This window comes from Centroberyx affinis, unplaced genomic scaffold, assembly GCF_046629955.1.
Source record: "Centroberyx affinis isolate AG114_WGS23_722 - 3 ecotype Tasmania unplaced genomic scaffold, CSIRO-AGI_Caff_v1 ptg002541l_1, whole genome shotgun sequence".
NCBI classification, from domain to species: Eukaryota; Metazoa; Chordata; class Actinopteri; order Beryciformes; family Berycidae; genus Centroberyx; species Centroberyx affinis.
The window spans coordinates 27599-42500 of record NW_027280757.1 but is presented as its reverse complement, the minus strand read 5'-3'; the positions used below and the strand labels follow the sequence as shown (position 1 = coordinate 42500).

At 40.6% G+C, this 14902-nt stretch overlaps 1 protein-coding gene across 1 annotated transcript; it reads right to left on the bottom strand.

Moving 5' to 3' along the window:
- Positions 1-2158: 2158 nt before the first annotated feature.
- On the bottom strand, positions 2159-7900 carry LOC139656802 (cystatin). Its single transcript, XM_071534427.1, has 5 exons — positions 7766-7900; positions 5004-5200; positions 4103-4222; positions 2970-3024; positions 2159-2881 (listed from the first exon to the last, which is right to left on the bottom strand). The coding sequence occupies exons 1-5, from the start codon at positions 7815-7817 to the stop codon at positions 2820-2822; spliced, it is 486 nt and encodes a 161-aa protein (XP_071390528.1). The 5' UTR covers positions 7818-7900; the 3' UTR covers positions 2159-2819.
- Positions 7901-14902: the final 7002 nt, after the last annotated feature.

Genomic DNA, 14902 nt, shown 5'->3' with positions numbered 1-14902 from the left:
CCCGCTGAGCGTTGCAGGACTTGTTGCTCGTTGCTGCGTTGCATTGCTCGTTGCTTGAGGATCACATGGGCAACATGAGTTCTGATGAAGGCGGTGATGCACGGGCAACTCTGAGGCAACAGAGACGGGCAACATTGCCCTCAACAGGGATTGGGATTAGCAACTGGGAAAAGTTGAGTGTGGCAAACACAACGAGCTTAAAGGAAGAACAGATTCATGAAGATATTAATTATCATAACTGCAGGGTGAGAGAGTCAGTGTCAGTCTGTTGCTGTCTGTCAGTTGATGAGAACTGACCTGTCAGTTTACAGTCTGTGATGCAAGTGAGATTTAAAGAGGAAGTTCAGGTTTTTTCTTCCTCACATCACCAACGGACCAGAAAATATCTGCTGAGTTTATAGAGCTGCTGATCAATACTTCTGATTACTGAACCAGCTGCTCACTTTTATGACTTTAAAAACACTTTCAGGTCTAGAGCTGCAACGATTAATAGATTAATCGATTAGTTGTCAACTATTAAATTAATCGCCAACTATTTTGATAATCGGTTTGAGTAATCTTTTAAGAAAAATAAGTAGGGCTGAACAATTAATCGAAATTTTATTGAAATCGCAATATGGTCTACTGCAATTTTCAAATCGCAGGAGGCACAATATTTCTTAAAGGTGAAATGTGTCAAAACAGCATTTTAAAGTAAATATTGTGGTGCTGCAGAGATGTCCTGGCCTACACATCATATTCTACAGACTGAAGAAAACATCTTTGTTTGGTACAGATCCCCGCAAAAATCACACCATAATCATTTTAATACGTTTTTCAATGAAAATGAGAATAATGATGTAAAAACTATCATTCCCTCTAATATCGCAAAATCATATCGCAATTGCAATATCAGTCAAAATAATCGCAATTAGATATTTTTTCAAAATCGTTCAGCCCTAAAAAATAAGTCAAAATTCTCTGATTCCAGCTTCTTAAATGTGAATATTTCCTGGTTTCTTTCCTCCTCTATGACAGTAAACTGAATATCTTTGGGTTGTGGACAAAACAAGACATTTGAGGACGTCATCTTGGGCTTTGGGAAACACTGATCCACATTTTTCACCATTTTCTCACATTTTATAGACCGAACAACTAATCGATTAATCGAGAAAATAATCGACAGATTAATCGACAATGAAAATAATCGTTAGTTGCAGCCCTAATCAGGTCTTTATTCTATTTGGAACATCCCTCCCCTCCTCTCCCTCCCTCCCTCCCCTCTCCACACACACACACACACACATTCATTTCATGGTGATATGTTTCCTCTTCACTAGATGTTTCTCTGTTCAGCTTACTGCTCTACATCGTTTGTGTCAGTTACAGGCCACCACAGGTCAAAGGGAGGGGGGGGGGGGGGGGTTGTTGCCTCACTGCGTTGCCTCTCTGCGTTGCCTCACTGCGTTGCCTCATGTTGCCCATGTATCACGGCTTAATGCAGTTTCCACCACAGACACACATTTCAGTTCCCACAATGCATTTCCACCTGGTTTCACTGAGTTTCTGCCTCTTTGCTGTGAGCTGAACTGTTTCACGTCTTTTTGTTTTCAGACAAGGTGCCAAATTTATTTTAGTGTTTTTCTGCTGTGAATTTTTTTCTTGTTATTTGCACTTTGAGTTGTTTTGCACTGAGCTGCTGCTCTCACCCACAAACTTCTAACATTTCATATCAGAGCGGTGGAAGCATTGATCCAGAGTTATTCCTGGATCCTGCGTCTGAGCGGATATATTTAGTGTGTTTATCTTTGTCTTTCCTTGTCGGTTCTTCACCTGATGAAAGATCTGTCTGAGACTTTCTCTCCCTTCATCTGATCTGTCTTTGTCTCTGTGGATAAACTCAGAAGCTGCCAGCCTTCAGCTTCCTTTGAATAAAAATCTCAGTTTTAAACAGACTGGCGTCCGAACTTTCTGTCACGACTCAAACAGTAAACACCTCACATCACATCCTGTTCCTGTCCGGACAGTAGAGTAAAGTAGAGTAAAGCTTTATTGTCCCCAAGGGGCAATTTGTTTTACAGGTAGCAGAGTTCAATAGGAAACACTGAGGCAGGATGATGGGGCATAAAAACATCTAAAAATACATCAGATGGTGCTGAAAACCTGAAAATATTCTGTACTGAAGTGAAGTGCTCAAACTAGGATGTTAGTGGAGAAATGGGAGAAATTGTTTTTAAATTTGTATTAATTGAGTGACTTAAAAATCCAAGATGCTGTTGATCCTCTTTATTCTGAGTCAAAAAATTCTCTCTCTCTTCAAATTAAGAAGAGGGCATTATAGTTTAAGAGGTTTGCTTCGGTTTGAAACAAGTAAAATAAGAACCAATGTCAAACAAAGATGTGTTTCAGTTGTCGGGGTAAAACTATGGAATGATCTCAGTGATCAATTCAAGTTAATAAGTACTCTGTCAAAATTTAAAAAATCTTTAAAATGGGAAATTATTAATAAATATTAATTGTGAGACTAATTGAATAATTTATGTGTTTCATTAATATAAGTAATGCATTTGTTTAATTGAATAAAGAATATAATTTACATATTGTTATGGAGGAATGTGAGCATAATGGGGGAAAAAAAAAAAAAAAAAAAAATTGTTTGAAAGTGTGTTGAGTTGTTTGATGTAATGTACAGGGTGGGCTAAAAAAAAAGCATTGCTTCTGCCCAACCCAGTTTTTTTTTTTTTGAATGTGAACAACCAAAATAAAGTTCATTCATTCATTCATTCATTCAAAAAGAGAGAACAATTTTTTTTTTTTTTTTTACAAATCAGGTCATGTGATCAGCAGGTCGTTTTTATTTCCTGGGTTTTATTCTGTTCTGAGCTGCAGGAGAGTTTGAAGCCTGAAGCTGAGTTAGCCGCAGGTTCCCCAGGAAACGCGGAGCGGCCGGCTGGCTGGCGGGTTTCAGGATTTGCAGGAGAAGAAGAGACTCTTCATCACATGAAGCCAGGGCATCGACCAGACCTCGAAGTGACAGCTGAACGTCTGGAAAACAAAACAAAGAAAGTATTTTACAGTACAGACCAGGGGCCGGATTCACAAAACCCTCTTAAGAAAAAAATCTTCTCAAGTGCCATTTTTTTCTTAACTTTAGTCTTAAGAAAAAAAATATGAAAAAATGCTATTCTCAAAAACAGTTCTTATATATTTTCTTAACTTTCTTATGTTTCTTCCTAAGAAAAAACTTAGGAATAAATGGTATTCTTGAAATGAAAGTTGTCAAATTTGTTGTTGATTTTCTTCTTAACTTTCAGACGGCCCTTCACCTGTCTTAAAACTCCTACAGTGAAAAGGTAAGCCTCTAATATCATATATTTAAACACATTTTAGACAAGTAGGTTATAGTTCAAAGTCTTCATAGGTTCCCCTACACCTAACATTAAGATGAACATTTATTGTAAAGCTTTATTTGGTGTAGGGCCAGGTAGGCCTCTGTCTCATGTCTGTTGGAAATAAGCTGCAAATTTTACAGTTACCAACAGCAACCAATGTTTAAATCTTTGCTCTAGTTGCTCTAAATAGGTTTTTCCCCAATTGTTTTGTAGATTAAGCACTTTGGGTTGTCTCCTAGCCTCCTAGCCTTGTCTCCTAGCCTCCTAGCCTTGTCTCCTAGCCTCAATGGCAGTAAGCCTAAAGTTTATTAACCAGAATTAATTCAGGCCCTATTTTGAGAAGTTCTTAAGTTGGAAAATTAAAGAAATTCATAAGAAATGAGACTGTTACTAAGAAAATATTGAGGAATTGCACTTAAGAGTCTTCTTAAGAACTAGCTAAAATTTCTTCTTATGTCATTTCTTAAGATCTATCTTAAGAACACATTGGTGAATCCGGCCCCAGGTGTGCGTTGTTACCTGGTGCAGCAGCTCCTCTGGCAGTATAGACCATGCAGTAGAGGGTTTTACAGTACAGTACAGTACACTACAGTATTTTACAGTATAGTACAGTACAGTACACTACAGTATTTTACAGTATAGTACAGTACAGTACACTACAGTATAGTACAGTACAGTATAGTGCAGTACAGTACAGTACAGTAGACTGTGACAGGTGGTCAGTGTGGTACCTGGTGCAGCAGCCCGTCTGGTTGGAAGTCACATTTGGACAAATCTGTGTTGTTTCCTCGTTTGTGACAGACGGTTCTGGAAATCTGAACTTCCATGATGTAACGAATCCCTTTAACGATCTGAAACACAGCAGGCAGAGCTCAAACACACACACACACACACACACATACACACACACACACTGCAGCACACAGGTTTACACAGGCACTGGAGAATAAGTCAGGAGTTTAACCAAACTAGACAACAGGAATATAGAGCTGTAGGGATTAAATGTTACTTTTCAAAAATCAAGTAAAGCAACTTGGTTTTACATTTTTTTACACATAGAAGGATGTTACTTAGACTAATTAGACTAATGGCCCAAGTCTATACTGTTGAATACGACTTAACTTACATAGAACTTCTAAAAGTAGAGTTTACAAAGTCCTTTATAAGGAGGCAGAATATAATATAGTAAAATATATAGGGAGGAGCTGAAGACATTTGGATAGAAAATCGGTTATTATATCCTTTAAAAGATAGACTTGCTTTTTATGTGATGTCGTCTTTTTATTGTCTTTTTATCTTTTATCGGCTTTTTATCATCTTTCCATTGTCTTTTTATGTCTTTTATCTTAACTCTGTCTTAATTCTATCTTGCTTTTATTCTATTTTATCCGTTTATTATTGTTTTATTGCCTTTTAAATTCAATTTGAGTATTCAGCTGTATTTTGAGTATTTTGTCTGTCAAAGCACTTTGTAAACTCTGTTTTTAAAGGTGCTATATAAATAAAGTTATCATTATTATTATTAGCACTTGGGAATTTGAGTCACAGGTTGAATAAATAACACTTTTATAGTCTGGATCCACTAGATTTTACAGCAGTGGTTCTTAAATATTCTCCTCTGTGGTTTCCGACCTGCCGCTGAGCCTCCTGGATGCCGGAGGGTTTGAAGAGGAAAGCGTCGTTTGATTGGTTGTTGAAGGCGGCGGCGGCGGCGAGGGCGGCCTGCCGGAGGCCCGGGTCGTTCTTACTGATGTTGTATGGAGATCCGGGCATGGAGCGGCTCCTGTGGCGGCCCGCCGCCGCCGCCGCCGCCGCCGCCGCCGCTCTCTCTGGAGGAAACAACACGGGTCACATCTCATAACCTTTAACCTTCTCAACATGGAGTCAAGTTCTCAGTCACTTAAATACACACTGTAGTTAGCAGACTAACCATCATAACTAACATTTGTTTAAATTAAGTTTGTTAAATTATCTTGTTAAGCTGCAGGACGGCCATGTTTGTTTGTTTGTTTATCGTTTGTCTTTCAGGTTTGATTTTCTGACAAAACAACATGTGAAAGCAACGCTGTTCAGCAGCCGACTGGGAAGTCTGGGTGTCGGATTTTCCCACCTGCATGTGAATGCAGCATAATAGCTGTCTGGATGTTGTGACCTCTGACCCTTGACCTCCTTAGTATTGGTTGTAATTTTGTTAATCTAGAAATTGAAGCTTTTGGAAACTAGTTGAAGTGAAGAGCAGCTGGGGTCACAGGAGACCGCTGTGCGCCCAGCGTTGTTCTGGGCAGATCAGAACGCTTTCTAAAGTTGAAAAGTGTTAAACTTTTCAGAAAAGTGTCCAGTCATGTGAAGCACTTTTTTCTCAGCCAACCAATCATGGTGAAGGAGAGGCGGGGTTTCCCAACAACAGTAAAGATGGAGGAAGTGCCGGTGGAGGAATTGGTGTGAATTTCTGTTTCCAAACAGTGATCATAAAGAGTCTGTGACACTGTGGATCAGACTGGATGTGTGTTGGAAGTCTTTTCTTGTTGCTCAACACTTTATTATCTGATAGAAGAAAACAGCTGAGTCAGTTAGCAGCTGCTCAGCTAATGTCAGATAATGTTGTGTGATCCGCTTTTTATTTCTCCTCACAAGAAACTCCATGAAGCTTTTTACACACAAAAAAACGTTCTGTGTGAAGCCAAGCACTGGGCAGCAGGATGTCCAGTAACCAAAAGGTCACAGGTTCAATCCCCAAACAGCCAGTATAGACCCTATATAGTTTAGGCTGATGGTTTTATCCTCAGTAGCTTCCAGTCAGTGCAAAAGTAAAATAATTCAATTTCTAGATCAGTGGTTCTGAACCTTTTTGGCTCACGACGGACCAGAGGGAAGTGAAGAGGCGACTTGTTTTTGTGCCTTTGAGCAAAAGATGCTGAACCTCACTGAGTCTCTCTGGGGAAAAGCATCAGCTACAAGCCTCAAATGTCATGAGATCTTTATTTAACAGTGTTTTGATCTGATGTGGGTCAGGTCAGGTCAAAGGTCAGCACCAGTCTGCCTCCTCAGCAGCAGGTAACAGCAGAATAAAGATGAAGCAGCTCAGTGAACCGCAGCAAACAACAAGGCAGAGCGGAGATCAGGTCAACCTGCGGCTCAGGTCACCTGACCTGAATACTGATGAACACCAACATGCTGCTAGAGGCTGGCTGTCCTCCAACAGACTGCAGGTACACTTCTCAGAGGCAGAGATGCTCTGGAAAGCAGAAATAATCTGATTGGTTGAGTCAAACCTCAGTGGGCGGAGCCAAAGAACCACAGTTTTTCTGCTAAGTAACATCAGACTGAAGCTCAGTGAAAAAGACGAGAGGAAAGAGAGGAGGAAGCTAATATTATGAAGCCTAGCGCTCTGCTGCTAACTGAAAAATACAATCTATCATACTAAGTTATTTAGGTTAGCTAGTTAGCTAGCTGACCTTCAAGTTCAAACTAGCCATACTAGCCTACAGCTAGCTAGGTAAGCTAGTTAGCTAGCTACTGAGCTTCAACATCATGATGTCATGGTCATGAAGAATGTGATATGAATGAATGTGAAAAGTTGTTGCCGTTTATATTTTGATTTCAATTTTGAGTTCCTTCAAGTTTGCCAGTTAGCTAACTCCGATACGATAATCTGAGACGTCTGTTCAGCCTTTTCAGACAAATTCAGCAAAATTTGACTTGCAAAATTATCTTTTAAATTGACAAAACATCATATGTGTAATTCATGGCACAATTCAAACGGGATCAAACAATTATTTGTCTCTCGCCGTTGAGTACCGGACATATTTTTTCCGAAATAAGGTCCCATGGTGGACAGAGGAAGGGGAGGGGCTTAGGCTCTCTATTTTCTAACAGTAGTAAAAGCAAGTAGTCAAAGCAAAAATCCTCACTGCCAACTTCCACCTTTTCCCTTTAAATGATAACTGTATGAATGTCGATGGGCTTTATACAGTCATTTCTACATCAACAACTGAAGAGTTTAATTTCAACCATTTGTAGAAAGAAAAGAGTGACAGCTGCTCTTAGAAACTGACCAATAAAACAACAGTAAAACACATCAAGTGACTCGATAAACAACATGACTGCTTCTACAGACTGAATCCACATTTTAGAGGTAGTGAATGATAAAGTTCAGGTAACAGACAGCATTTTGGAAACTGAACTCTTCACACAGCACGCAGCACATGTGAGTCTCACAAACCCACGAAGAAGAAGAAGAACATTTCTACCTTGTTTCTGTCTTTTTTTTGCATGTACAAAAAAGATAGAAACAAAATCCACTGGACTTGAAATGAGTCCAGTGGATTTTGTTTCTATCTTTTTTTTTTTTTTGTGATCTGAAGAAAGTTTGATCTCCGTTTTAAGTCTCTTACCCAGAACGAGAAGCAGAGAGACGAGCAGCAGCGTTCGCCTCAGACCCACCATCACTCTGTCTGTCTGTCTGCCTGTCTGTCTGTCTGCCTGTCTGTCTCTCTCTGTCTCTCTCTCTCTCTCTGTCTGTCTGTCTGTCTCTCTCTCTCTCTCTCTCTCTGTCAGTTGTCTCCACTCCTCCGCCTGTCTTCCTGTTCTGCAGAAACACTCTGACCACAGTGAGCTGCAGCCTTCAGTGCCGCTCAAAGCGCTGACGTGGGATCAGTTTCAGGCTTCCTCCCCTGACCTCAGACACCAGAGCGTTCCTGCAGGAGCTGACTCCAGGTCAGTGTGTGTGTGTGTGTGTGTGTGTGTTGGGGAACCTCACAGACACTCACAGCTGAAGCCAATGATGTTTAACAGCAGCAGGAAACTCACTGAAGTTTGTTCTTTGCTCCTGTTGCTGTTTCTGACCTAAACTATTTTTGTGTTTTCTACTGTATTGTCTGTTTTATTGTGAAAACCTGCTGCCTGTTTTACATACAAAACCAACTTTTTTCCCTTTAATATAACCAGATGACAAGTTGCACATTGAGAAAGAGAGAGAGAGACTGAAAGAGAGCGAGAGAGACAGAGACAGGGAGAGAGAGAGAGAGAGAGAGAGAGAGAGAGAGAGAGAGAGAGAGGGAACGAGAGAGGGGGGGAGAGAGACAGAGAGAGAGAGAGAGAGAGGAAGGATGAGAGAGAGGGAGGGTGACAGAGAGAGAGAGAGAGAGAGAGAGAGAGAGAGAGAGACAGAGAGAGAGAGGGAGGGAGGGTGACAGAGAGAGAGAGAGAGAGAGACAGAGAGGTAGAGGGAGGGAGGGTGACAGAGAGAGAGAGAGAGAGACAGAGAGAGAGAGAGGGAGGGAGGGTGACAGAGAGAGAGAGAGAGACAGAGATAGAGAGGGAGGGAGGGTGACAGAGAGAGAGAGAGAGAGAGAGAGAGAGGGAGGGAGGGTGACAGAGAGAGAGAGAGAGAGACAGAGATAGAGAGGGAGGGAGGGTGACAGAGAGAGAGAGAGGAAGGATGAGAGAGAGGGAGGGTGACAGAGAGAGAGAGAGAGAGAGAGAGAGAGAGACAGAGAGAGAGAGGGAGGGAGGGTGACAGAGAGAGAGAGAGAGAGACAGAGATAGAGAGGGAGGGAGGTGACAGAGAGAGAGAGAGAGAGAGCGGTAGAGAGACATACGGAGCAGCTTCCTCTCACCACATCCTCTCTGTATTGCAGTAACTCAGTGAGTTGAGATCAAACCAGCAGCAGAATATTCTGCAGCTTTGATGTTTTTTATAGAAACAGGAATCAAAGATAAAAGATGATGTGTTTATATTAGTTATTGGTAATATTCTGTATCTCTGTACTGTCCATGTGTGTTACTGGGACATGTGACTGACTGGTATTGTGTATCTTTATTGTCATTTTTATGATGTTTTGAATGTGAGATCTGGATCTCAATGAGACCTGATTAAAAAATATATTTATATCCACAAATAACGACTTAGTATGAATATTATGAATAATTCTGCATTGTGTTTTTGACAACTTTCAGCATGCAAGTATGAATAATTCTTTAATTAATAAAATGTGGCGTCCTTCATGGGTTTTGAACACAACACCAGAAAATGTCTTTCCTTCAAAGAGAATCTGCCATCAGTTTGTAAATAATAATGTTTCTGAAAGATTTTGTCATATAATATCGCCACAAATCACAGATGAGTAAAATATTGAGAGAATGGTTTGCATATGGAATGAACTGAAAGTTCCACCGGTCAGATTTTTGTCAGTTTTAAAGCTTCAATTTGCTCAGAAAATGAAAGTGAAGTGTAACACCGATCTTGATATTTACCCATCATCCTTCAGGATGTGATGCAACTCTGAGCTGCAGACTCCCAGCTCACTGCCTGCAGCTCATCACCACATCAGGCTGTTCTGGTTCAGAGTTTAGTTAAAACACAGAGCAGGTTTAAGGCTCTCATGAAGGGTTTCAGACCAAAGTGCCAAAAATACATTTTGGAAAAATGTTGCTACCTGAAATTCAATAGTCAGTATTTCAAAAACAGTGATGATTCCATCCACTAAAATAATAATAATCTATATAGAAAGACCTTAAAATGATCAAACTGCATCATGTCAGCCTGGACCAGATCCCAGTTTTAATAAAAGGGAGGGAAAGGGAAATAAGGGAAATATTGGTCCCATATTTCAGTTTAATGAAGCTCTTGGCTGCAGTTCCTGTTGTGTCCAGCAGGAGGCGGAGTCAGCTCGTCTCTTCTGTCTGCTCTTCACCTCCGCTCCTCTTCACATCCAGACTGCAGAGAGACCAGCAGATCAACACCAACAGGATCTTCTGCTGGTTTCACGTCACAAGATCAGACTCTTTCTTAAACGAGAACTCTGCTGTCGTTTAGAACAAATTTAGTCCACATCAGAGCCACGGACCCCCATTTGATGAGGTTTTGTCTCTCAGACCCAAATCTGAGAATATTTTATTGTCAGATATGATTTAGTCCAGAATTTCATGACTATCTGTATTGCAGGTAGAGAGATAACACAGAAACTATGATCAGAACAGTCATTCTTCCACATTCTCTAATTGTGTTAACTTCTTGTAAGTATAATAAATAATGCTAATCTTTAACAATTTGTCAATTTGCTGTGGACCTCCTGGAACCCCCTCAAGGACCCCTTGTGGTCCCTGGACCCCACGTTGAGAACCACTGGTTTAGAGTCCACAGTCCATTTCCTTCTGTCTTCTGTCTACACTCTTAACAAAAAGGGTTCTATATACTTCCAGAAAATGGTTCTTTGGGCCACAGCAGAACCTTTTTGGTTCTATTGAGAACCATTTCTGTAAGAGAGGTTCTCTGTAGCACTGTGCTCAAATAGTTCCTCATTTGACCTTTATGGTGCTTTGAAGAACCGCTTCAGAATGCATGAAACGCTCCAAATCTGCAGTTTGAAAGAACTTTTTAAGAACCACACTGGTTTCTTTGTTCTGATTTACCTTTTTTTTATTTTAACAAATTGTAGAGTTCTTACGGTTCTATAGAGATCCACTATCCTAACCACAGAACCTTTATAAAACCCTCCTTCTCTCTCTCTGTCTCTGGATATAAATGAATATAAATGTAAAACAGGAAGTGTTGTGTGGGCCGAGCCGCTCCAACTGAGAATAAAGAGACTGGAGGAGGATGGAGGGATGGAGGAGGGAGAGGAAAAAAGATGAAGGAGTGGGCAAAAAGAAAAGAAAAGAGAGAAGAGAAAGCAAGAGGAGGAGATAGAAGAGAGAGGAAAAAGATGGAGGAGGATGGAGACAAAGACGATGGAGTGGGCAAAGAGAAAAGAACAAAGAAGAAACAGGAGAGAGAGAACAAGATGGAGGAGGATGGAGGGAGGGAAAAGATGAGAGATGGAGGAGTTACAGAAAAGAAGAGAAGAGAAAGCAAGAGGAGATAGAAGAGAGAGAGTAAGATGTTGGAGGAGGATGGAGGGATGGAGACAGAGAAAGAGTTAGAGGAAAAAAGACAAAGGACTGGGTGAAGAGAAAAGAGAAGAAACAGAGAGAACAAGATGGAGGAGGATGGAGGGAAGGATAGGGAGATCAAGGTAGAGAAATAGTTTGAGTAAAAAAAGGTGGAGTGGGCAAAGAGAAGAAAAGAGAGAAGAGAAAGCAAGAGAAGAAGAAAGACATGGAGGAGAGAGAGAATAAGCTGCTGGAGGAGGATGGGGGAAGGAAAAAGATGAGGGATGGAGGAGTTAAAGAGAAAAGAAAAGAGAGGAGAAAGCAAGAGAAGAAGGAGATAGAAGAGAGAGAAAGTAAGATGTGGGAGGAGGATGGAGGGATGGAGACAGAAAGTCAGAGAATCTATTATGTGTCTAAAAGTAAAAAATGAGAAAAATGGCTTTAAACATTCCACAACATTCAATTTTGGAGGCGGGTCTGGCTGCAGAGCTCCGCTGTCAGGCCCGCTCCGCTGTCAGGCCCGCTCCGCTGTCAGGCCCGCTCCACGCTCAGGTCTCTTCTTCTTCGTCAGTTATCTTCTCCCAGTTCCCTCTCAAGCTGAAGTTCAGTGAAACTCGCCACAAAAACCCCGCGAGGCTGCCAGAAAAAACACGGCTGTGAGCGGTGAAATCTCCCTAATTAATGATTTAGCAAAATGTTTAAGGGACAACACAGGCTGTTTCATGACTGTCTTATGATTTGGGGATAGTGCTAACCGGGAGAGATTAAATATCAGAACAATAGAAGGTACAGGAGATATCTCATCCTTCCCCTCTGTTTCTAGCTGATGTTTTCATTCATTTTGTTTACTGCTTGTTTTCATTCATTTATGCATACGCTTAATTATTCACAAGTACAAAGACAATGCATTAGACACATAATTTCAAACAAAAACATTGATTAACCGATTTACAACAACGTCGGATTGAGCCATTAAAATTAGCTGACAGAAAAAGATAGTAGTGGCACTGTCCTGACGGCGGAGGTAAAGAGCAATTTAAAAAAATGATGAACGTTGGGCTGCGTCATTAGAATGAGAGAAGAAGAGACCTGAGCGTGGAGCTGGCCTGACTCCTGGGCCTGACAGTGGAGCTCTGCAGCCAGACACTTTTGCTGTTTTCTCCAGTGGCGTTCCAACAAGTCTACAGGAGACTGAGGAACAAACACACCAGCACTGAAAATAAATCCAATATGATTTGTTTTCGTCAACAACATAGACTTGGTCACTTCCTTACAGCAATCTGAAATCACAGGATTGTCTTCAGTGTGTGTCTGTAGATGTGCTTTACACCTATCAGACACTTATCTATCTTTGCTTTAGTGGTGAGAAGGTAAACGGGAAGAAGGCAAAAATAGAATGAACAAGTGCAGCTATCTATATCGTCAAAGTGAATTTGTTGAAATAGCTCCTAACTGTAGTTTCTCTCTTTTCCCCAGGTTTTGTCAAAATCAGATCAGTGATGTTAAGTCACACAGAGGTGAAAGATCAAATTATGTTGTTTGTTTATCAAGTTATCCATCTTTTTATTTGCAGAAATAGTTTACAGCCTTTTCAAAACATGACAAATATTTAGGGGGCTTTACATACCATCATTATGTCGTACACATCCTACATCGTATATAAAGATATTACATATATATATACACACACCTCATATACATCATTAACTACATCATATACAGGTTAATATTTACATAGCTTGTGAATTTCACCAAATCATTCCCATTTATTTTAGTTCTCTTGGGTCTGCATCTCCTACTTGTGTGTCATTTGGGGGGGTGTGTGTGTGTGTGTGTGTGTGTGTGATCAGCGTAGCTACGCGGGTGCGTGCACACGGCGGTGAAAACTTTTTCCAGCTGAACAAGAGGTAGGCTGCGTCGAGTGAAACTCCCTGATAAACAGTTGTAAATTTAGTTAGATGAGACGTGATCTAATGGTTTTTATCTTGTTCTATGTAATATCCGTTTCATTCTGTGTAAATCCTGTCAATATTTGAGATTGCTGACCAAAGTTTTTAATGAAAATCCTTTTGGAGAGAATGGGCTAATGAGTGCTGAGTTCGTTGCCTAGCTAGCTTAACAAGCCTGCTGTATTTGTAGGCTCTCCATGTTAACTGTAATCGTTTTTTTTGTCTCTACCAGGGGAGCCAAGCAGACAGACACACACACACCGACACACATCTGATGTTTTGTGCTGTTGCCTATATTCTGCCAGGTATGGACATGTTTTCCTGTGTTTCTGAATTTACTCGGTAAAGCTATACTGGAAGAAAGGTTGTAGCCTATAGTTTAACTCCTATCCTAGCCCTCCTCTGGGTCCCCTGTCTGCAAGAACTCAACAGTGGCCAAAAGAGTTTCCCATTCCATGATTTTCCTATAACACTGAACTGCAGCTAGAAAAGGGGAATGCTGCTTTTAAGTCAAATAAGACAAGATTGACAATCAGCTCAAAGATGAAGTCGGATATTCTGGAAAAACTAGCTGAAGAGATATATAAGTTCAAAGCCTACACAAAAGAGCTTGACTTCTGTGAAGTTCCAGAAGCACTAATAAAGAAGCATTCCTGCCTGTCTGAACCTGGATCTTACAATGGCTGCTATGGGTGGAAGCAAAGACTCAAGATCAAGATGGGCAACCGGACCCAGCTAAAGGGCATTGGATGTCCTGAATCCATGGAAAATTCACTTAAGGCCAAAGTTCCAGAGAATGCCTTGCCAGCAAAGAAAGTAAAGAGACTCAGAAGGGGAGAGGTTAACCACATTCCCGACTTCCTAACTGGTGATACCAGAGATAACCTTGAGATGGAGAGACTGTCACTCTTGAAAGAAGTAAAGAAGCGCAACAATCGCATGGTTGTCAGAAAAATGGTCAAGACCTTTTCACTTAGAAAACAAGAAGTCGTGGAAAACTAACCTAGCATGGAGGAGTTGAAGAATAGATGGCCAGCACTTTTTGAGGTGGATGAGGTATGTTTGAGTCAAGTTAATACAACTCCATACTCCGATTATGTTACTTGATTTGTGTTTAGTCTAGTTCGTTAGCGGTGGCATTTTCCATTAGCTGCAGCTCATAGCATCAGAATAGTAAATGTTGGATAGGCATTCACAATGACTGCGATCCCCCAAACATCTGATAACTTGAATTGTCACAATAACAAACTACTTCATAGTACAATGCTGTGATTTAGAACAATATAGGAAGAGAGGTCGCAAAGACGTTTGCGACAGTGTCTTTTTTTGGCACTACCACTAGCAGTCGCCAAAATCAACAATTTTCAAATCCTACACATAGGGGCTTTAAAATAATTTTTTTTTAAAATCATCCAAAGACAAATCATGGCTGGAAATTGAAATTGGGTTCCATAGGAAACAATGGTTAGACAGAAGAAAAAGAGTGTGTCCAGAGTGGAACAGGAGAAACTAATTCAAACAGTAATACTGTAGAACAGTCGCAGGGAAATCTGTAACAGCATGGTACAAAGCCAGATGTGCTTTATTGTAAGACCAGTATTTATTTATTTGACTTCTACACTGTATAGAACTGTATATATGGAATGTAATGATTTACCTTTGTTACATGTTTACATGTGTTATGTATTTGTCGATTTTTCGAGAGTCTCT

Excerpts from the sequence above, each read along its gene's own strand:
- LOC139656802 (XM_071534427.1), bottom strand. The coding sequence starts at position 7,817 with ATGGTGGGTCTGAGGCGAACGCTGCTGCTCGTCTCTCTGCTTCTCGTT. Across the intron at positions 4,223-5,003 it reads TCCAGGAGGCTCAGCGGCAG|ATCGTTAAAGGGATTCGTTA; the intron begins GTCGGAAACCAC and ends GCTGTGTTTCAG. Across the intron at positions 2,882-2,969 it reads CTGGCTTCATGTGATGAAGA|GCTTCAAACTCTCCTGCAGC; the intron begins GTCTCTTCTTCT and ends ACTCAGCTTCAG.